At 40.7% G+C, this 15263-nt stretch overlaps 3 protein-coding genes across 5 annotated transcripts in view; 1 reads left to right on the top strand and 2 right to left on the bottom strand.

Moving 5' to 3' along the window:
- The window catches only part of LOC112612817 (zinc finger protein 724-like), a 518258-nt gene that overhangs the window by 99534 nt on the left and 403461 nt on the right, over positions 1-15263 (top strand). The gene's annotated exons all lie outside the window — the stretch shown is intronic.
- The window catches only part of ZNF738 (zinc finger protein 738), a 167142-nt gene that overhangs the window by 150492 nt on the left and 1387 nt on the right, over positions 1-15263 (bottom strand). The window lies entirely within an intron of this gene.
- The window catches only part of LOC112612827 (zinc finger protein 431-like), a 35131-nt gene that overhangs the window by 18488 nt on the left and 1380 nt on the right, over positions 1-15263 (bottom strand). Inside the window, 1 exon segment of the mRNA XM_025367775.1 lies at positions 15062-15154. Coding sequence (XP_025223560.1) covers positions 15062-15154 — 93 coding nt within the window.

Raw genomic sequence — 15263 nt, 5'->3', positions numbered from 1 at the left:
TTTTTTTTTTTTTTTTTTTTTTTTTTTTTTTGAGACGGAGTCTCGCTCTGTCGCCCGGGCTGGAGTGCAGTGGCCGGATCTCAGCTCACTGCAAGCTCCGCCTCCCGGGTTCACGCCATTCTCCGGCCTCAGCCTCCCGAGTAGCTGGGACTACAGACGCCCGCCACCTCGCCCGGCTAGTTTTTTGTATTTCTTAATAGAGACGGGGTTTCACCATGTTAGCCAGGATGGTCTCGATCTCCTGACCTCGTGATCCGCCCGTCTCGGCCTCCCAAAGTGCTGGGATTACAGGCTTGAGCCACCGCGCCCGGCCCTGATTTTTTTTTTATATATATATATTTTTCAGAAGGTCTGGAATAAAGTCTGAGTTTTTAAAATTCTAACAAGGTCACTAGTAATGCTAATGTTTTTAACCGAGGAAGACTATTTTGTCAAACATTAGGCAACTGAAAGAGACTGTGTTTTTCCTAAATTTTCTGGCTTGTAAACAATAATAAGAGTCTTCATTTTCCAAAGACAGATACATGCAAAAAAACAACAAACAAACAAACAAAAAAAAAACCTAAGGAAAAAAACCAGATTAATTGTGATGGTTTATGCACATTAGCTGTATAAAGATACTTAATAATAAAGAAAAAAATAATTAACTCTACAGTGAAAAAAAAGTCAGAGAGCTCTTTAACTAAGTAAATTATTAATATCAACTACACTAGAACAAATTTTTATGATGTGCTGATGCACACAGAAGAACATAGCATCACTGCTGAGATATTACCCCTCAAAAAGTCAATTCTAGACTGAATTTAACCATAAAAAAATCAGTTTTATGCAAAGGTCAAGATATCTCTTGCGTTCCATAATTTTAATAATGATTTTAAGTAGTCTTTCTTTAGCACTCTAGAGAGCAGGTATCTCTTAATACTTTTTTCAGAACCTCCTGGGTTTAGATGAAACCATAACATATATGTTCTCCATCTTTATTAAGGACCCCAGCTTTCCCCCGATAGGAATCTTGAGTATCCACATCTTCCCATGTTCAACAGTCACAAAAGGAACACTTTCAATATGGCAGATCAAAAATTCATGGTAGGAATTCTGCATTGCATATAAAAGGCCATGATGTAGAGAAGGCTCTGGTACACAAGAAACTTTTTTTTTTTTTTGAGACAGAGTTTTGCTCTCATTGCCCAGGCTGAAGTGCAATGGTGCGATCTCGGCTCACTACAACCTCTGCCTCCCAGGTTCAAGTGATTCTCCTGCCTCAGCCTCCTAGTAGCTAGGATTACAGGCATGTGACACCACGCCCGGCTCATTTTATATTTTTAGTAGAGATGAGGTTTATCCATCTTGGTCAGGCTGGTCTTGAACTCCCAACCTCAGGTGATCCACTTGTCTCAGACTCCCAAAATCCTGGGATTACAGGCATGAGCCACCATGCCTGGCCAGAAACAAATATTTTTTAGAGACCCTTGACTATCACAAGAATTTTTTAAAGTACCTGAAACAAACTCATTGGGGAAGAAAAACATAAGTAGAGAAGGTTTGCAAGTACTAAACACATGGCACTCCAGGAGGCAGAGTGGACACAGCTATTGATCTGAGACATGTGTAGCTGAAAAGAAGCCATTATTCCTCTTTCTCCTCCTTCTCTGGAAATCCTTTTCAGATAAAATTCTCTGAACAAGTAACACCTGCATCTTAAGGAAATTCCCTCAAAGGCATCAGCACCACCTCCACACAGAGACACTAGCCTCACAACCACAGCAGAAGGACCAAGACCAAAAAGTCCATGCATTTCTCTCCTTTATAACAGAAGAGATTCAGGAAAAAATGAGTTGCTCCATGGAAATAAAAATATATGTTCCTCTTTTCCTGTCCACAGGTGCCCTCCCCTGCCACAGACACCAGCAAATTCTGCTACAGTAATGGAAATATGCGCCACACTGCCCTGTCCCTACCAAACCCAAACAGAACAGGCCCTGTGACCACCCTTTAGTGCAAAGGTGGCACTTCACTCTCATGAATCTATTTTGAAGCCCTCATACTTGATTCTGGCCTCACCTTAGAGTCACATGAGGCCCTTCATTAAAACAACATGGATGCTTCCATCCAGAACAACAAATAGAAACTGTGGAAAGGGCATAAGTAAAGAGATTTCTGCAAAAAAAAAAAATTTTTTTTTTTGAGACGGAGTTTCACTCTCTTACCAGGCTCAAGTGTAATGGTGCAATCTCAGCTCACTGCAACCTCCGCCTCCCGGGTTCAAGTGATTCTTCTGCCTCAGCCTCCCAAGTAGCTGGGATTACAGGCACATGCCACCACGCCCAGCTAATTTTTATATTTTTAGTAGAGTCAGGATTTCACCATGTAATCCTAGTAAGAGGAGTGGGCTGATAAAGCACTGTCTCTCAAGTTTTAATGAGCTTAAAAATTACTTGGTAATAGGATAGGTAGTGGTGACTTATGCCTGTAATCTCAACTCTTTGGGACGCGGAGGTAGGCGGATCACCTGAGGTCCAGAGTTCAAGACCAGCCTGACAAACAGGGAGAAACCTCATCTCTACTAAAAATAAAAAATTAGCTGGTGTGGTGGTGCATGCCTGTAATCCCAGCTACTCAGGAGGCTGAGACAGGAGAATTGCTTAAACCTGGGGGGTGGAGGTTGCAGTGAGATGAGATCGTGCCATTGCACTCTAGTCTGGGTGACAGAGCTAGACTCCATCTCAAAAAAACACAAAATTACTTGGGAATTTTGGTCCCACTCTATGTAATGTGAATCTGTAGGTTTGGAAAAAGTCCATGAATGGGTGTTTCAAACAAGTGCCCTGGCAATGCTGATATTGCTACCCCTGGGTTCATTATTAGCATTAGTTAGAGAAAGCAGGCACAGCACAGAGTCTCTTACATTCAGCATTCTTGTCATAACACAAATATTTCTGGTACAAATGAAGAAACCAATCTCCATCCAAAAGTTTCGTATTCTTTGCTGGCTCTTTAAAGTTTACAGAGGAAACAGAAGGCAACAATGTCTGAATGAGTCTGCATTAGAAAAACAACACGTAAACATGTAATAATGCAATGTTTATTAAGCAGGTACTATCTGCTCAAGAGTATGTTACAAAGCACTGTGTGGGGAATAACACATTATGTGACTTAATCCTCACAACACCCTGGGAGTTGGTACTAAGTGTTCAATAATTCCCAGGATTTAGATAAAGGGTTCAGCATTTTTATTTCTTCATCTGTTTCTCTGTCATTTTTAAAAATAAAATGTATAGAATAAAAGCTAAATATAGACAGGAGGGATACGGAATGAGAGAATTTAATGTAGTTTAGAGAAATTTTAAGGTGTTTATATTTACTTTTTTGTGACTTGTGGAACAACTACTGGATCTGCAGGAATAGAAAACAAGTTGCTAAATGGAATATTTCTGTAAGCACTGGTTTTTAACACAAAATTTAAAAATTAGGATCCTAAAATATACAGTTTATTTTTCTCATTTACCTGCTTTTGGGTTTCTGAAATTTTGAGCACCAGCTCTAGAAAGGCAGCAGGATTCACCAGCAAAATCTCTCATTTCACATCAGTTTTGCGAGGCAAGACTCCAGGGTGGGGCCAGACCTAAATAAGGGCTCCAAAAAGGGTGAATCTGGTCGGGTGTGGTGGTCATGCCTGTAATCCCAGCACTTTGGGAGGCTGAGGTGGGTGGATCACCTGAGGTCAGGAGTTCAAGACCAGTCCGGCCAAAATGGTGAAACCCTATCTCCACTAAAAATACAAAAATTGCCAGGTACAGTGGCTCATGCCTGTAATCCCATTACTTTGGGAGGGTGAGGCAGGTGGATCACCTGACGTCAGGAGTTCAAAACCGGCCTGTCCAACATGGTGAAAATCCGTCTCTACTAAATATACAAAAATTAGACGGGCATGGTTGTGGGCACCCGTAATCCCAGCTACTCAGGAGGCTGCGGCAGGAGAATCACTTGAACCCTGTAGGTGGAGGTTACAGTGAGCCAAGATCATGCTACTGCATTCCAGCCTGAGCGACAGAGCAAGACTCCATCTCAAGAAAACACACACACACACACACACACAAAATTAGCTTGGTGTGGTGGCGGGCACCTGTAATCCCAGTTACTTGGGAGGCTGAGGCACAAGAATCACTTGAACCTGGGAGGCGGAGGTTGCAGTGAGCCAAGATTGCACCACTATACTCCAGCCTGGGAAACAAGAGAAAGACTCCAACTCAAAAAAAAAACAAAAACAAAAAACAAGGGGTGAAGGCTCGGTGCAGTGGCTCATGCCTGTAACCCCAACACGTTGGGAGGCATAGGCAGGAAAATCACCTGAGGTTGGGAGTTCGAGACCAGTCTTACCAACATGGAGAAAACTTGTCTCTGCTAAAAATACAAAAATTAGCCGGGTGTGGTGGTGCAAGCCTGTAATTCCAGCTACTCGGGAGAATGAAGCAGGAGAATCACTTGAACCTGGGAGGTGGAGGTTGCAGTGAGCCCAGACTGTGCCATTGCACTCCAGCCTGGGCAATAAGAGCAAAACTCCATCTTAAACAAACAGACCTGAGTTAGGCAGTGGACCCTCTGTAGAACTCTGTTCTCTATGTCACTGGGGTATTTCCAGTTCAGTTTTTCCTAAGCTTACCTAAGAGAAACTTAAATCCCAGAGTTTATGTAATTTTAATCTGCCCTGTCAATGTTATAACATATAATAGTAAGCAACTTAAATCTCTCAAGGTTTTCTAGGATAATTTTATCAGATGATACATATGTATTCTTAGCAAGGTAAAAGAAACACAAACAATAATAACAATTTTCCTGTCCATAAATATCCCTTCAAGTGATATCAGAAGTCACAACAATATTAAAAAAGTGGCCCAAATAAAGCTCAAGTTTTTTTGTACACATCTATTCATTATACTAACCATATGATGTTTACTTCAACCATGTACCCAGTTGCTAGTCTAGACTAAAAGTTCCTGGATGATAAGGATCATGACCGCTTCATCTATTTTTTTTTTTTTTTTTTTTTTTTTTGAGACGGAGCCTTACTCTGTCACCAGGCTGGAGTTCAGTGGCATGATCTCAGCTCACTGCAACCTCCGCCTCCCAGGTTCAAGAGACTCTCTTGCCTCAGCCTCCTGAGTAGCTGGGACGATAGGCACATGCCACCAAGCACAGCTAATTTTTGTATTTTTAGTAAAGACAGGGTTTCACCATGTTGGCCAGGATGGTCTTGATATCTTGACCTCGTGATCCACCCACCTTGGCCTCCCAAAGTGCTGGGATTACAGGCATGAGCCACCGCACCTGGCTCATCTTTGTTTTGAATGATCATATGTAATGGAAGCAATTAGTTTATTTGTTTGAGTCACCAGACCTCCTCTTTGTCTTTCACCTAAGTACCAGGAAACTGGAGAAACTCTCATCTTGGTACCAACTAAAGTTACCTCTTGTATGAGGGGAGCAAAAAACACAGGATTACTTCTTTCTCTTATACTGAGAGAAGCAGAATTATTCACTCTTGTCAGCCTGACACAGTTCTGCCCTGGACATCCTTAAATGTCTCAAAGATGCCTAGGTGATTGTGAGAGGGTTCTTAGTGATCCAAAGCTGAGGGCCTACTGATAAGCCAGGATGGAGAGACTCAGGCTGATTCTAAATAGAAAATGGAACTGCTCTGGTGGAGCTCCAGAACCTGGATCACCTATCCTGATTCATTCACTTTTGGGTAAGAGGAAGGACAAGAATATTCTGCTCCAGCATGACATTTTACAGGTAGGTATAGTTGTGGTTATCACGGCTCTGGATATTTTGTGGCCTTGATCTCTTACTCTTAAGATGCTTGTTTACACTTAAAGATTCTGTCATCAGACTCTCTTTATACCTGGAGCCTCTCACATAACAGTAACAGGTCACTGAACAAGATCTAAAAAACTTAAAAAGCCACACTCTCAAAGGGGGGTTTCAGATGTCTATGTTGACATCTCACAATGCAGAAAATGCCTCCTGTTGGTTTTCTGTATATTCTCAATCCAAAGTCTGGCCCTGTCTTGTGAATCTCAGGCAGAAGCCAATGTTATGTGCAGATTCTAGGTGAGATCAACCTGGCTTGCATCCGTGGGTGTTACCTCAAGTACAGTACAAAGGAAAAACCTCCTCATAGAGGCTGTTCTAGCACGCTGTGAGTAATATGTCTACCTAAAAAAAAAAAAAAAAAAAGCTGAGGCAACATGAATATAAGTAGAGAGTTCATTTGGGCCACACTTGAGGACTGTAACCTTGCAGCAAAGATACATCCTCCAAAGACTGAACAATAACAACAGCAACAAAACAGAATCCCTGAATAAGCCAACAAGTTTCAAAATTGAATTAGTAATAAATAGCCTAATAACCAAAAAAAGAACAGGACCAGGCAAATTTGCAGCTGAATTCTACCAGATGTACAAAGAGCTGATGTCAATTCTACCAAAATTATTTTAAAATACTGAGTAGCCGGGCGCGGTGGCTCAAGCCTGTAATCCCAGCACTTTGGGAGGCCGAGATGGGCGGATCACGAGGTCAGGAGATCGAGACCATCCTGGCGACACGGTGAAACCCCGTCTCTACTAAAAAATACAAAAAAAACTAGCCGGGCGAGGTGGCGGGCACCTGTAGACCCAGCTACTCGGGAGGCTGAGGCAGGAGAATGGCATGAACCCGGGAGGCGGGGCTTGCAGTGAGCCAAGATCACGCCACTGCACTCCAGCCTGGGCGGCAGAGCGAGACTCTGTCTCAAAAAAAAAAAAAATACTGAGTAAAAGGGACTCCTTTTCAACTCATTATATAAGAATAGCATCAGCCAGGTGCAGTGGCTCATGCCTGTAATCCCAGCACTTTGAAAGGCGAGGCGGGCAGATCATGAGGTCAAGGGATTGAGACCATCCTGGCCAACATGGTGAAACTCCGTCTCTACTAAAAGTACAAAAATTACCTGGGCGTGGTGGCCCAGGCCTGTAGTCCCAGCAACTTGTGAGGGTGAGGCTGGAGAATCGCTTGAGCTCAGGAGGCAGAGGTTGCAGTAAGCAGAGATTGTGCCACTGCACTCCAGCACGGCAACAGAGTGAGACTCTGCCTCCTAAAAAAAAAAAAAAAAAAAAGAATAGCATCATTCTGAAACCAAAACCTGGCAGAGATAAAACAAAAAATAGAAAATTTCAGGTCAATATCCTTGACGAACATTGAAGAAAACATTCTTAACAAAATACTGGCAAACTAAATCCAGGAGAACACCAAAAAGTCAATCCAGTGTGATCAAGTAGGCTGTATCTCTGGTATGCAACGTTGTTTCGACATACAACAATTAATGAATGTTATTCATCATATAAACAGAACTAAAGACAAAACCCACAAGATTATCTCAATAGATGCTAAAAAAGTTTTCAAAAAAATTTAACATCCTTCATGTTTAAAACCCTCAACAAACTAGGCATTGAAGGTACATACTTCAAAATAATGAGTCATCTATGACAAACTTACAGCCAACATACTGAATGGACACAAGCTAGCATTCTTCCTTGAAAACTGGCACAAGACAAGAATGCCTTCCCTCAAAACTCCAATTCTACATAGAATTGGAAGTCCTGGCCACAGCAATCAGGAAAAAGATTAAAATAAAAGGCATTCAGTAAAGGAAGAGAGGAAGTCAAACTATCCTTATGTTCAGATGACAAGATTCCATATCTTCAAAAACCCTAAAGTCTCAGCAAAAAGCTCTTTAAACTGATAAACAACTTCAGCAAAGTTTCAGGATACTAAATCAATAGCATCCCTTTACATTAACAATAACTAAGCCGAAAACCAAATCAAAAACATAATCCCATTCACAATTGCCACAAAAAGAATGGAATATCTAGGAATACAGCTAACCAGGGAGGTGAAAGATTTTTATAACAAGAATGACAAAATACTGCTTAAAGGAGTCAGAGATGGCCAGGCCCAGGAAATAGGGAGGTATCCCCACCCCCTACTGAGAAATAAGACTTCCTTTGGAATGAACTAACTCTCTTCTTTTTAGATCCAAGATCTGATGTAAAAATGGTACCCTTAATTTAGGGGGATCTGTTTTGTTTTCCAGCTCTGTTTACTTATTAGGCCATAAAAACTACTTGCTTTCCTGGCCCTGGGCTCCACCCTGAAATTAGTAACCCAATTAAGAAACTGACAAAGAAGCTCTCCTCCTCCGACCCAAGATGCCGAAAGGAAAGAAGGCCTAGGGGAAGAAGGAGGCTCCAGCCCCTGCTGTTATGAACAAGCAGGAGGCCAAGAAAGTGGTGAATTTCCTGTTTGGGAAAAGGCCTAAGAATTGTGGCACTCGGCAGGACATCCAGCCCAAAAGGGGCCTCACCCAAAATGGCCCCCCTATATGAGGTTGCAGCAGCAGAGAGCCATCCTCTATAAGTGGCTAGAAGTGTTCTTCTGCAATTAACCAGTTCACCCAGGCCCTGGACCACCAAACAGCTACTCAGCTGCTTAAGCTGGCCTACAAGTACAGACCAGAGACAAAGCAAGAGGAGAAGCAGAGGCTGTTGGCCCAGGACGAGAAGAAAGCTGCTAGCAAAGGGGACATCCCCATTAAGACCACCTGTCCTTCAAGCAGGAGTTAACACTATCACCACCTTGGTGGAGAAAAAGAAAGCTCAGCTGGTAGTGACTGCACCTGACGTGGATCCCATCGAGCTAGTTGTCTTCTTGCCTGCCCTGTGTTGTAAAATGGGAGTCTCTTACTGCATTATCAAGGGGAAGGTAAGACTGGGACGTCTAGTCCACAGGAAGACCTGCACCACTGTCGTCTTCACACAGGTTAACTGAGAAGACAAAGGTGCTTTGGCTAAGCTGGCGGAAGCTATCAGGACCAATTACAATGACAGATAGGATGAGATCTGCCATCACTGGGGAGGAAAGGTTCTGGGTCTCAAGTCGGTGGCTCAGATCGCCACACCCAAAAAGGCAAAGTCTAAAGAACTTGCCACTAAACTGGGTTAAATGTATACTGTTGAGTTTTCTACACATAAAAATAATTAAAATAATACAAACTTTCCTTCAAAAAAAAAAAAAGAAACAAAGAAAAACTTTACAACTACTGAATCTTCTGTCTTTGTATTTACATGTGTTGTGTGTGTGATATGAAAGAACTCTGATTAATTGGTTTAAAAATAATAAGAGCTTAAATCAAATATTTTGTCAGAAAAGTAAAAAGTGTAACACCTTTTAGTTCATGTGACAAGTAATCTTTTGGATATAAAAACAGTTTTAAAGATCATTGGGAAAACAAAAATGTCTTCAAAATATAAACATTTGATCTAAATTATATAGGTCACATATTAGATTTACCAAATACATAAAGGTCATAAATTGGTTCTTTGACTTTTAAAAATTGTTCAATTCACCTATCTTGAAGCCAGTAGATTCTAAATAAGGCCTTGGGACATATGGAAATAGCCATGCCCCCTAAATATACAAAGGCTATAAAGAAAAGACATTTCATATAAGAAAAGATGTTGTACAGTAAATTATTAACCTAAAATAAAATGACTGGTTATTTAAAAAGAGGAATGTTTAGGACAAATCAGAAAGCCCAAGCATATTGTAGATGGTCTGTATAAGTTATGAAATAATTCACTAAAGGAAATTTATGCAAGAAATGTTGTACAATTTAAAGGTTATTAGGCCTCTTAAAGGCTTCTCAAAATGCTACTATGACTGTTCACTGTACAACCTGTCTGCTTTATAGCTAGGTAAGGCCTGGTACACATCAAGTTAGCCACACCCCCTAACGATTAATACACTGGAGTCAGACCTTATTACACTTGTGTCTGTGTCCTAGACTCCACGCCTAGTATGTAATTAAAATCCCTTACTTACCAAGGGTTTCATCAAAAGTAAAAGTTGCTAAGAGTTAACATTGTAACATGTAACTTTGACTACTAAAAAACAGTTTTACATGTAAGGAATTCAGAGAAAGTGAAATATGTTTTTGATAAAAGGTTATAAGAAGACACGGAAATGTGGATTTTTTTTTTGCCTAGATTAAAAGGTTAAAGGAATGTTTTTAATTAGATAGAATAAAACTGAAGGTTTAAACAAACTGTGGAAGATTTGCTAAAATTTCATTGCAAAATCAATTCTGTGTGTGAACATACTGACTAAAGTTAAATGGATATTATTCAGTTTTTCTAGAAATTGAACATTGAGATAAAAATGACAGGTTTCTCTTAAAGCACTGATCTACTCTTTAACAACAAGGACTTTGTGAAGAGTTATACAAGGTTTATGAGAATATTACCTTATGGTCAAACATTAAAATTAGATTTGTCTATAAAGATTCATTAAGAAGCTGTGCATGGTGGCTCATGCCTGTAATCTCAGCACTTTGGGAGGACAAGGTGGGCTGATCACAAGGTCAGGAGTTCAAGACCAGCCTGGCCAACATGGTGAAACCAGTCTCTACTAAAGATACAAAAAAATTAGCCGGGTGTTGTGGTGTACGCCTGTAATCCAGCTACTCAAGAGGCTGAGGCAGGCGAATCGCTTGAACCCAGGACGCAGAGGTTCCAGTGAGCTGAGATCATGCCATAGCACTCCAGCCTGGGCAACAGGGCGAGACTCAGTATTAAAAAAAAAAAAAAAAAAAAATTTTAAAAAGATTCATTAAGAATTGGGTTTGACATAAATAATACACAAATATAATGGTAAAAATTTGGCTCATTTAGCATAAAAATCACACAGAAAAGACTGTCAAATGTGAAATCATGTTTGACTATTTTTGGACTATGTTTGTGTAAATATGTTATTGGTATGTGTTCCAAAATTAAGGAAAACTCCTGTAATTCTAATATGACTAATGTAACTAATATGATAATATAACTATCCTCAGTCTCAGTCAAAATACAACATTATTTTATGTCTCTTCTAAGAACATCCTGACTTCATGGTAAAACATCATTAATAATCACAATCATTACATAAAATTATTGTATGACACAGAGCTAACCAAATTTCCTTATCAATCATGGGTTTTCTTTTTGTTTGTTTTTCACTGTGACTGCCCTAAGACTTTGTCAGCCAGACAATTATCTTGTGTTGATACTCTTCAAAAGATGATTCATAGTTAACTTTGACAGATGTTCTGTTTTTTTTTTCTTTCGAGATGGAGTCTTGCTCTGTTGCCCAGGCTGGAGTGCAATGAAGCAATCTCAGCTCACTGCAACCTCTGCCTCCCAGGTTTGAGTAATTCTCTTGCCTCAGCCTCCCAACTAGGCTGGGATTACAGGCGTCCACCCCACGTCCAGCTATTTTTTTTTAATACATATTTTTAGTAGAGACAGAGTTTCACCATGTTGGTCAGGCTGGTCTTGAACTCCTGACCTCATATAATCCACCTGCCTCGGCCTCCCAAAGTGCTGAGATTACAGGCATGAGCCACTGCACCGAGCAACAGACGTCCTTAAATGCAAGTTTGTGATAACTTTAGAAACTGTGACAATAGAATAGAGAAAAAACTTACAGTAGTCATAGAGAACTGGAATGTTCATGACTATCAAACAGAACAGGAATTAACTGAATGGACGGAACTAATAGAAGACTAAAGTAATATTTTCTGACTTCGCATAAAATGTCACTGATCCTTTGTTTTGTTCAGGGTCAAGAAAACTCTGACTAGTTAGGTAAAAATATTATCACCCCTATTCAGCATGAAGCAGTTACAGAACATGGATCTTCATCCCTCTACAACCCTTAGGATTAAGTGCGCCCTTGTGAAAAAGACGGGGGAGATGTCAGAGGAACCAGAGCAAATCTATCTTGAATAGGGGCTGGGTAAAATAGGGCTGAGACTACATGGGCTGCATTCCTGGATCGTGAGGCATTCTAAGCAACAGGATAGGATAGAAGGTCAGCACAAGATACAAGTCATAAAGACCTTGTGTATAAAACAGGTTGCAATAAAGAAGTCAAATAAAACCCACCAAAACCAAGATGTGACGAGAGTGACCTCTGATTGCCCTCACTGCTACCACTCCCACAAGTGTCATGACAGCTTACAAATACCATGGAAACATTAGGAAGTTATCCTATATAGTCTAAAATTGGGAGGCATAAATAACCCACCCCTTGTTTAGCATATAATCAAGAAATAACCATAAAAATGTGCAAACAGCAGCCCTTGGGCTGCTCTGCCTATAGAGTAAGCCATTCTTTTATTCCTTTACTTTCTTCTCTTTTTTTTTCCTTTTTTTTTGAGACAGTCTCACTCTGTCACCCAGGCTGGAGTGCAGTGGCACGATCTCAGCTCACTGCAACCTCTGCCTCCTGGGTTCAAGTGATTATTTTGCCTCAGTCTCCTGAGTATCTGGGATTACAGGTGTGCATCACCAAGCCTGGCTAATTTTTACATTTTTAGTAGAGATGGGGTTTCACCATGTTGATCAGGCTGGTCTCAAACTTCTGACCTTGAGATTTCTTAATACTTCCTTTTACTTTACTCTGTGGACTCACCCTGAATTTTTTCTTGAGCAAAATCCAAGAACCCTCTTGGGGGGCTTAGATTGGGACCTCTTTCCGGTAAGAACTCTGCACATTTTCCTCTTTTTCCAATTAAAAGAATCAGCTAAATTTGTCTTCAGTGGGCTAAATAAAATTTTTCACAGGCTCCAGAACTTTGAACTATCCTCAGTCTGAGTCAACATACAACCTAATTTTATGTCCTTCTAAGAACATGCTGATTTCATGGCAAAACATTCTCTGATCTAAAATCTGATTTTTCACCCTTCATTTGCCATTCCCCTCCCACCTTCTCTCTAATCTTGTTTGCTCCTCCCTAGGAAAGGAAGCCCTTGTCAGCCTAAACTTCCCAATACTTAAAAGTTTTTATAATTGGTACTTCTTCCTGTTGCAATACTCTTTTGGAATTCAATTTTTTTTTTTTAACATAAATCTAACTTTGTTTGATATCCAAGTCTAGAAACTGCCTCAAAACAGTAACATCATCATCAGTAAGACCCTGTCAGTCCCCTTTCATCTTAACCCTAACTGCCTTTGCCTGTGGGTCCCCAGCTTTCCAGGGTTGTGTCAGCAGAAAGGCTTCTTCCATGGCTAGGGTGAGCAGGCTGGACATCTGCAGGGGAGGCTACCCAGAAAAAAACTACAATGGCCTTTATTTGTTTCTTTGTTTTTTTTTAGATGGAGTCTCGCTCTGTCGCCCAGGCTGGAGAGCAGTGGCGCGATCTTGGTTCACTGCTAGCTCCGCCTCCCAGGTTCAGGCCATTCTCCTGCCTCAGCCTCAGCCCGGCTAATTTTTTAGTATTTTTAGTAGAGACGGGGTTTCACTGTGTTAGCCAGGATGGTCTTGATTTCCTGACCTCGTGATCCACCCACCTCGGCCTCCCAAAATGCTGGGATTACAGGCGTGAGCCACCGCGTAGGTGGGTCTTTAATAACCTCCTTTTGCAGCCTCAATATTAGCCTTAGCTCTTAGTCACTGGGCTCAAGCTTTAATTTCCATGTTAGAGTTACTCACTTGGTTTTTGAAATTATGTGTTTGAAAAATCCAGCAAAATTACTCAAACACAGGGAAGGAAATTTTAAGGTACTTACATTTTGTACCTCAATAAGAAAAGCAAAAGTATCTATTCCTTTCAGACAACATATCTATTATTTTATTGTTTTCATTAAAAACCACATAGTAAACAATTAGTCATACGGGAACACTTCTAGGTGACACCAAGTTTCATCTCATAAAATTTAGCATGAAACTCAGAAATCAAGATAACAGGATTTTAATAGAGATACTCACTGTCACAAATTTACCCTGCAAAAAGAGGAACTGATATTTTCACGAATCTATGTAACTCACCAATTATCTACCATATTATCTCATGGAAATGTATTCATTCTCTACAGTCAAAATAGAATAGAGATTTTCCCCTATTCTTTTCCTTGGTAGCTAGCATTCTAAAAGCTAAGCCTTGGAATTCTGTTTGAATGCACCCAGCCATAAAAAAAAAACACACCTGAGAAAACCTGTACAAAACTCACTCTGGGAAAGAAAAAGGTAAATGAGAATTTTTAACAAATGGAATATAAAATTAGATATTAATTTTTTTTAAACCCACCTCTTTTATGCACTTTATAAATATTTTCCTACCTGCCAGGCACAGTGGCTCATGCCTGTAATCCCAGCACTTGAGGAGGCCGAGGCAGGCAGATTATCTGAGGTCAGGAGTTCGAGACCAGCCTGGCCAACATGGTGAAACCCCGTCTCTACTAAAAAAATACAAAAAATTAGCTGGGTGTGGTGGTGTGTGCCTGTAATCTCAGCTACTTAGGAGGATGAGGTAGGAGAATTGCTTGAACCTGGGAGGTGGAGGTTGCAGTGAGCCAAGATCAAGCCACTGCACTCCAGCCTGGGCAGCAAGAGTGAAACTCTGTTTAAAAAAAAAAAAAAATGTCCTACCTTTCAAGCCCTGCTAATATAATGCAATTTACAGCTAAAAAAGTGAGGTCAAAATAAGTAACCAAATATTTTCAAGGTGACAAACCCAGGGAGTGGCAGTGCTGATTAAAAAACAAATGTGTGTCTGACTCATGTTTCAATTCGGGCCACTCAATCGCTTGAGAGATTCTTCCACCCACTCCGACTCACTTATGTGCTCATGAACCACCCATTCAGGAGACACTGCAGTATTTCTCAGAGACTGCTCCAGAGGTATTTTACTTTGCAAATTCTTACACCATCTCACTAGAGTCAAGTTTTTTTTCTGTTTGTTTTGTTTTTTTCTGGTCTTTTGGGATACTATTTTATCTGCCACAAATTTTTCACTTTTTAACACTATTTTTCTTCCACTATATTTATTTCATTATCTTTCTGCCCCCTTAGACAATCCAGGGGGCAGAAATTATTTCTGGGTTTTCCTCTCAGCTCCAGCATCTGCTTGGCTGACCAGCAATGTGTCCCCAAGAAATGAAAGCTGGGTTGGGTGTAGACAATTTTAATGTCTCAAGAGGTTACCTTTTCAAAATAAGAGTACACCAGAAGATTCCTCTCAGCCGCAGGGCATCCACTTGCTCCCTTGAGAGGATACATTCCAGACCTCAGGTCTTCCTATGGAAGAAAATAAACCAGAAGCTGATATTCACTAGGCACTTTAGCTGACATAACCACAGTGGATATCTTGGTTTATCCCCAGACAGTACTGAAATCCATGACCAGA

Source organism: Theropithecus gelada, chromosome 19 (genome assembly GCF_003255815.1).
Source record: "Theropithecus gelada isolate Dixy chromosome 19, Tgel_1.0, whole genome shotgun sequence".
Lineage (NCBI taxonomy): Eukaryota > Metazoa > Chordata > Mammalia > Primates > Cercopithecidae > Theropithecus > Theropithecus gelada.
Note: the sequence above shows the minus strand (reverse complement) of the source record. Positions and strands in the feature narration are given on the sequence as shown.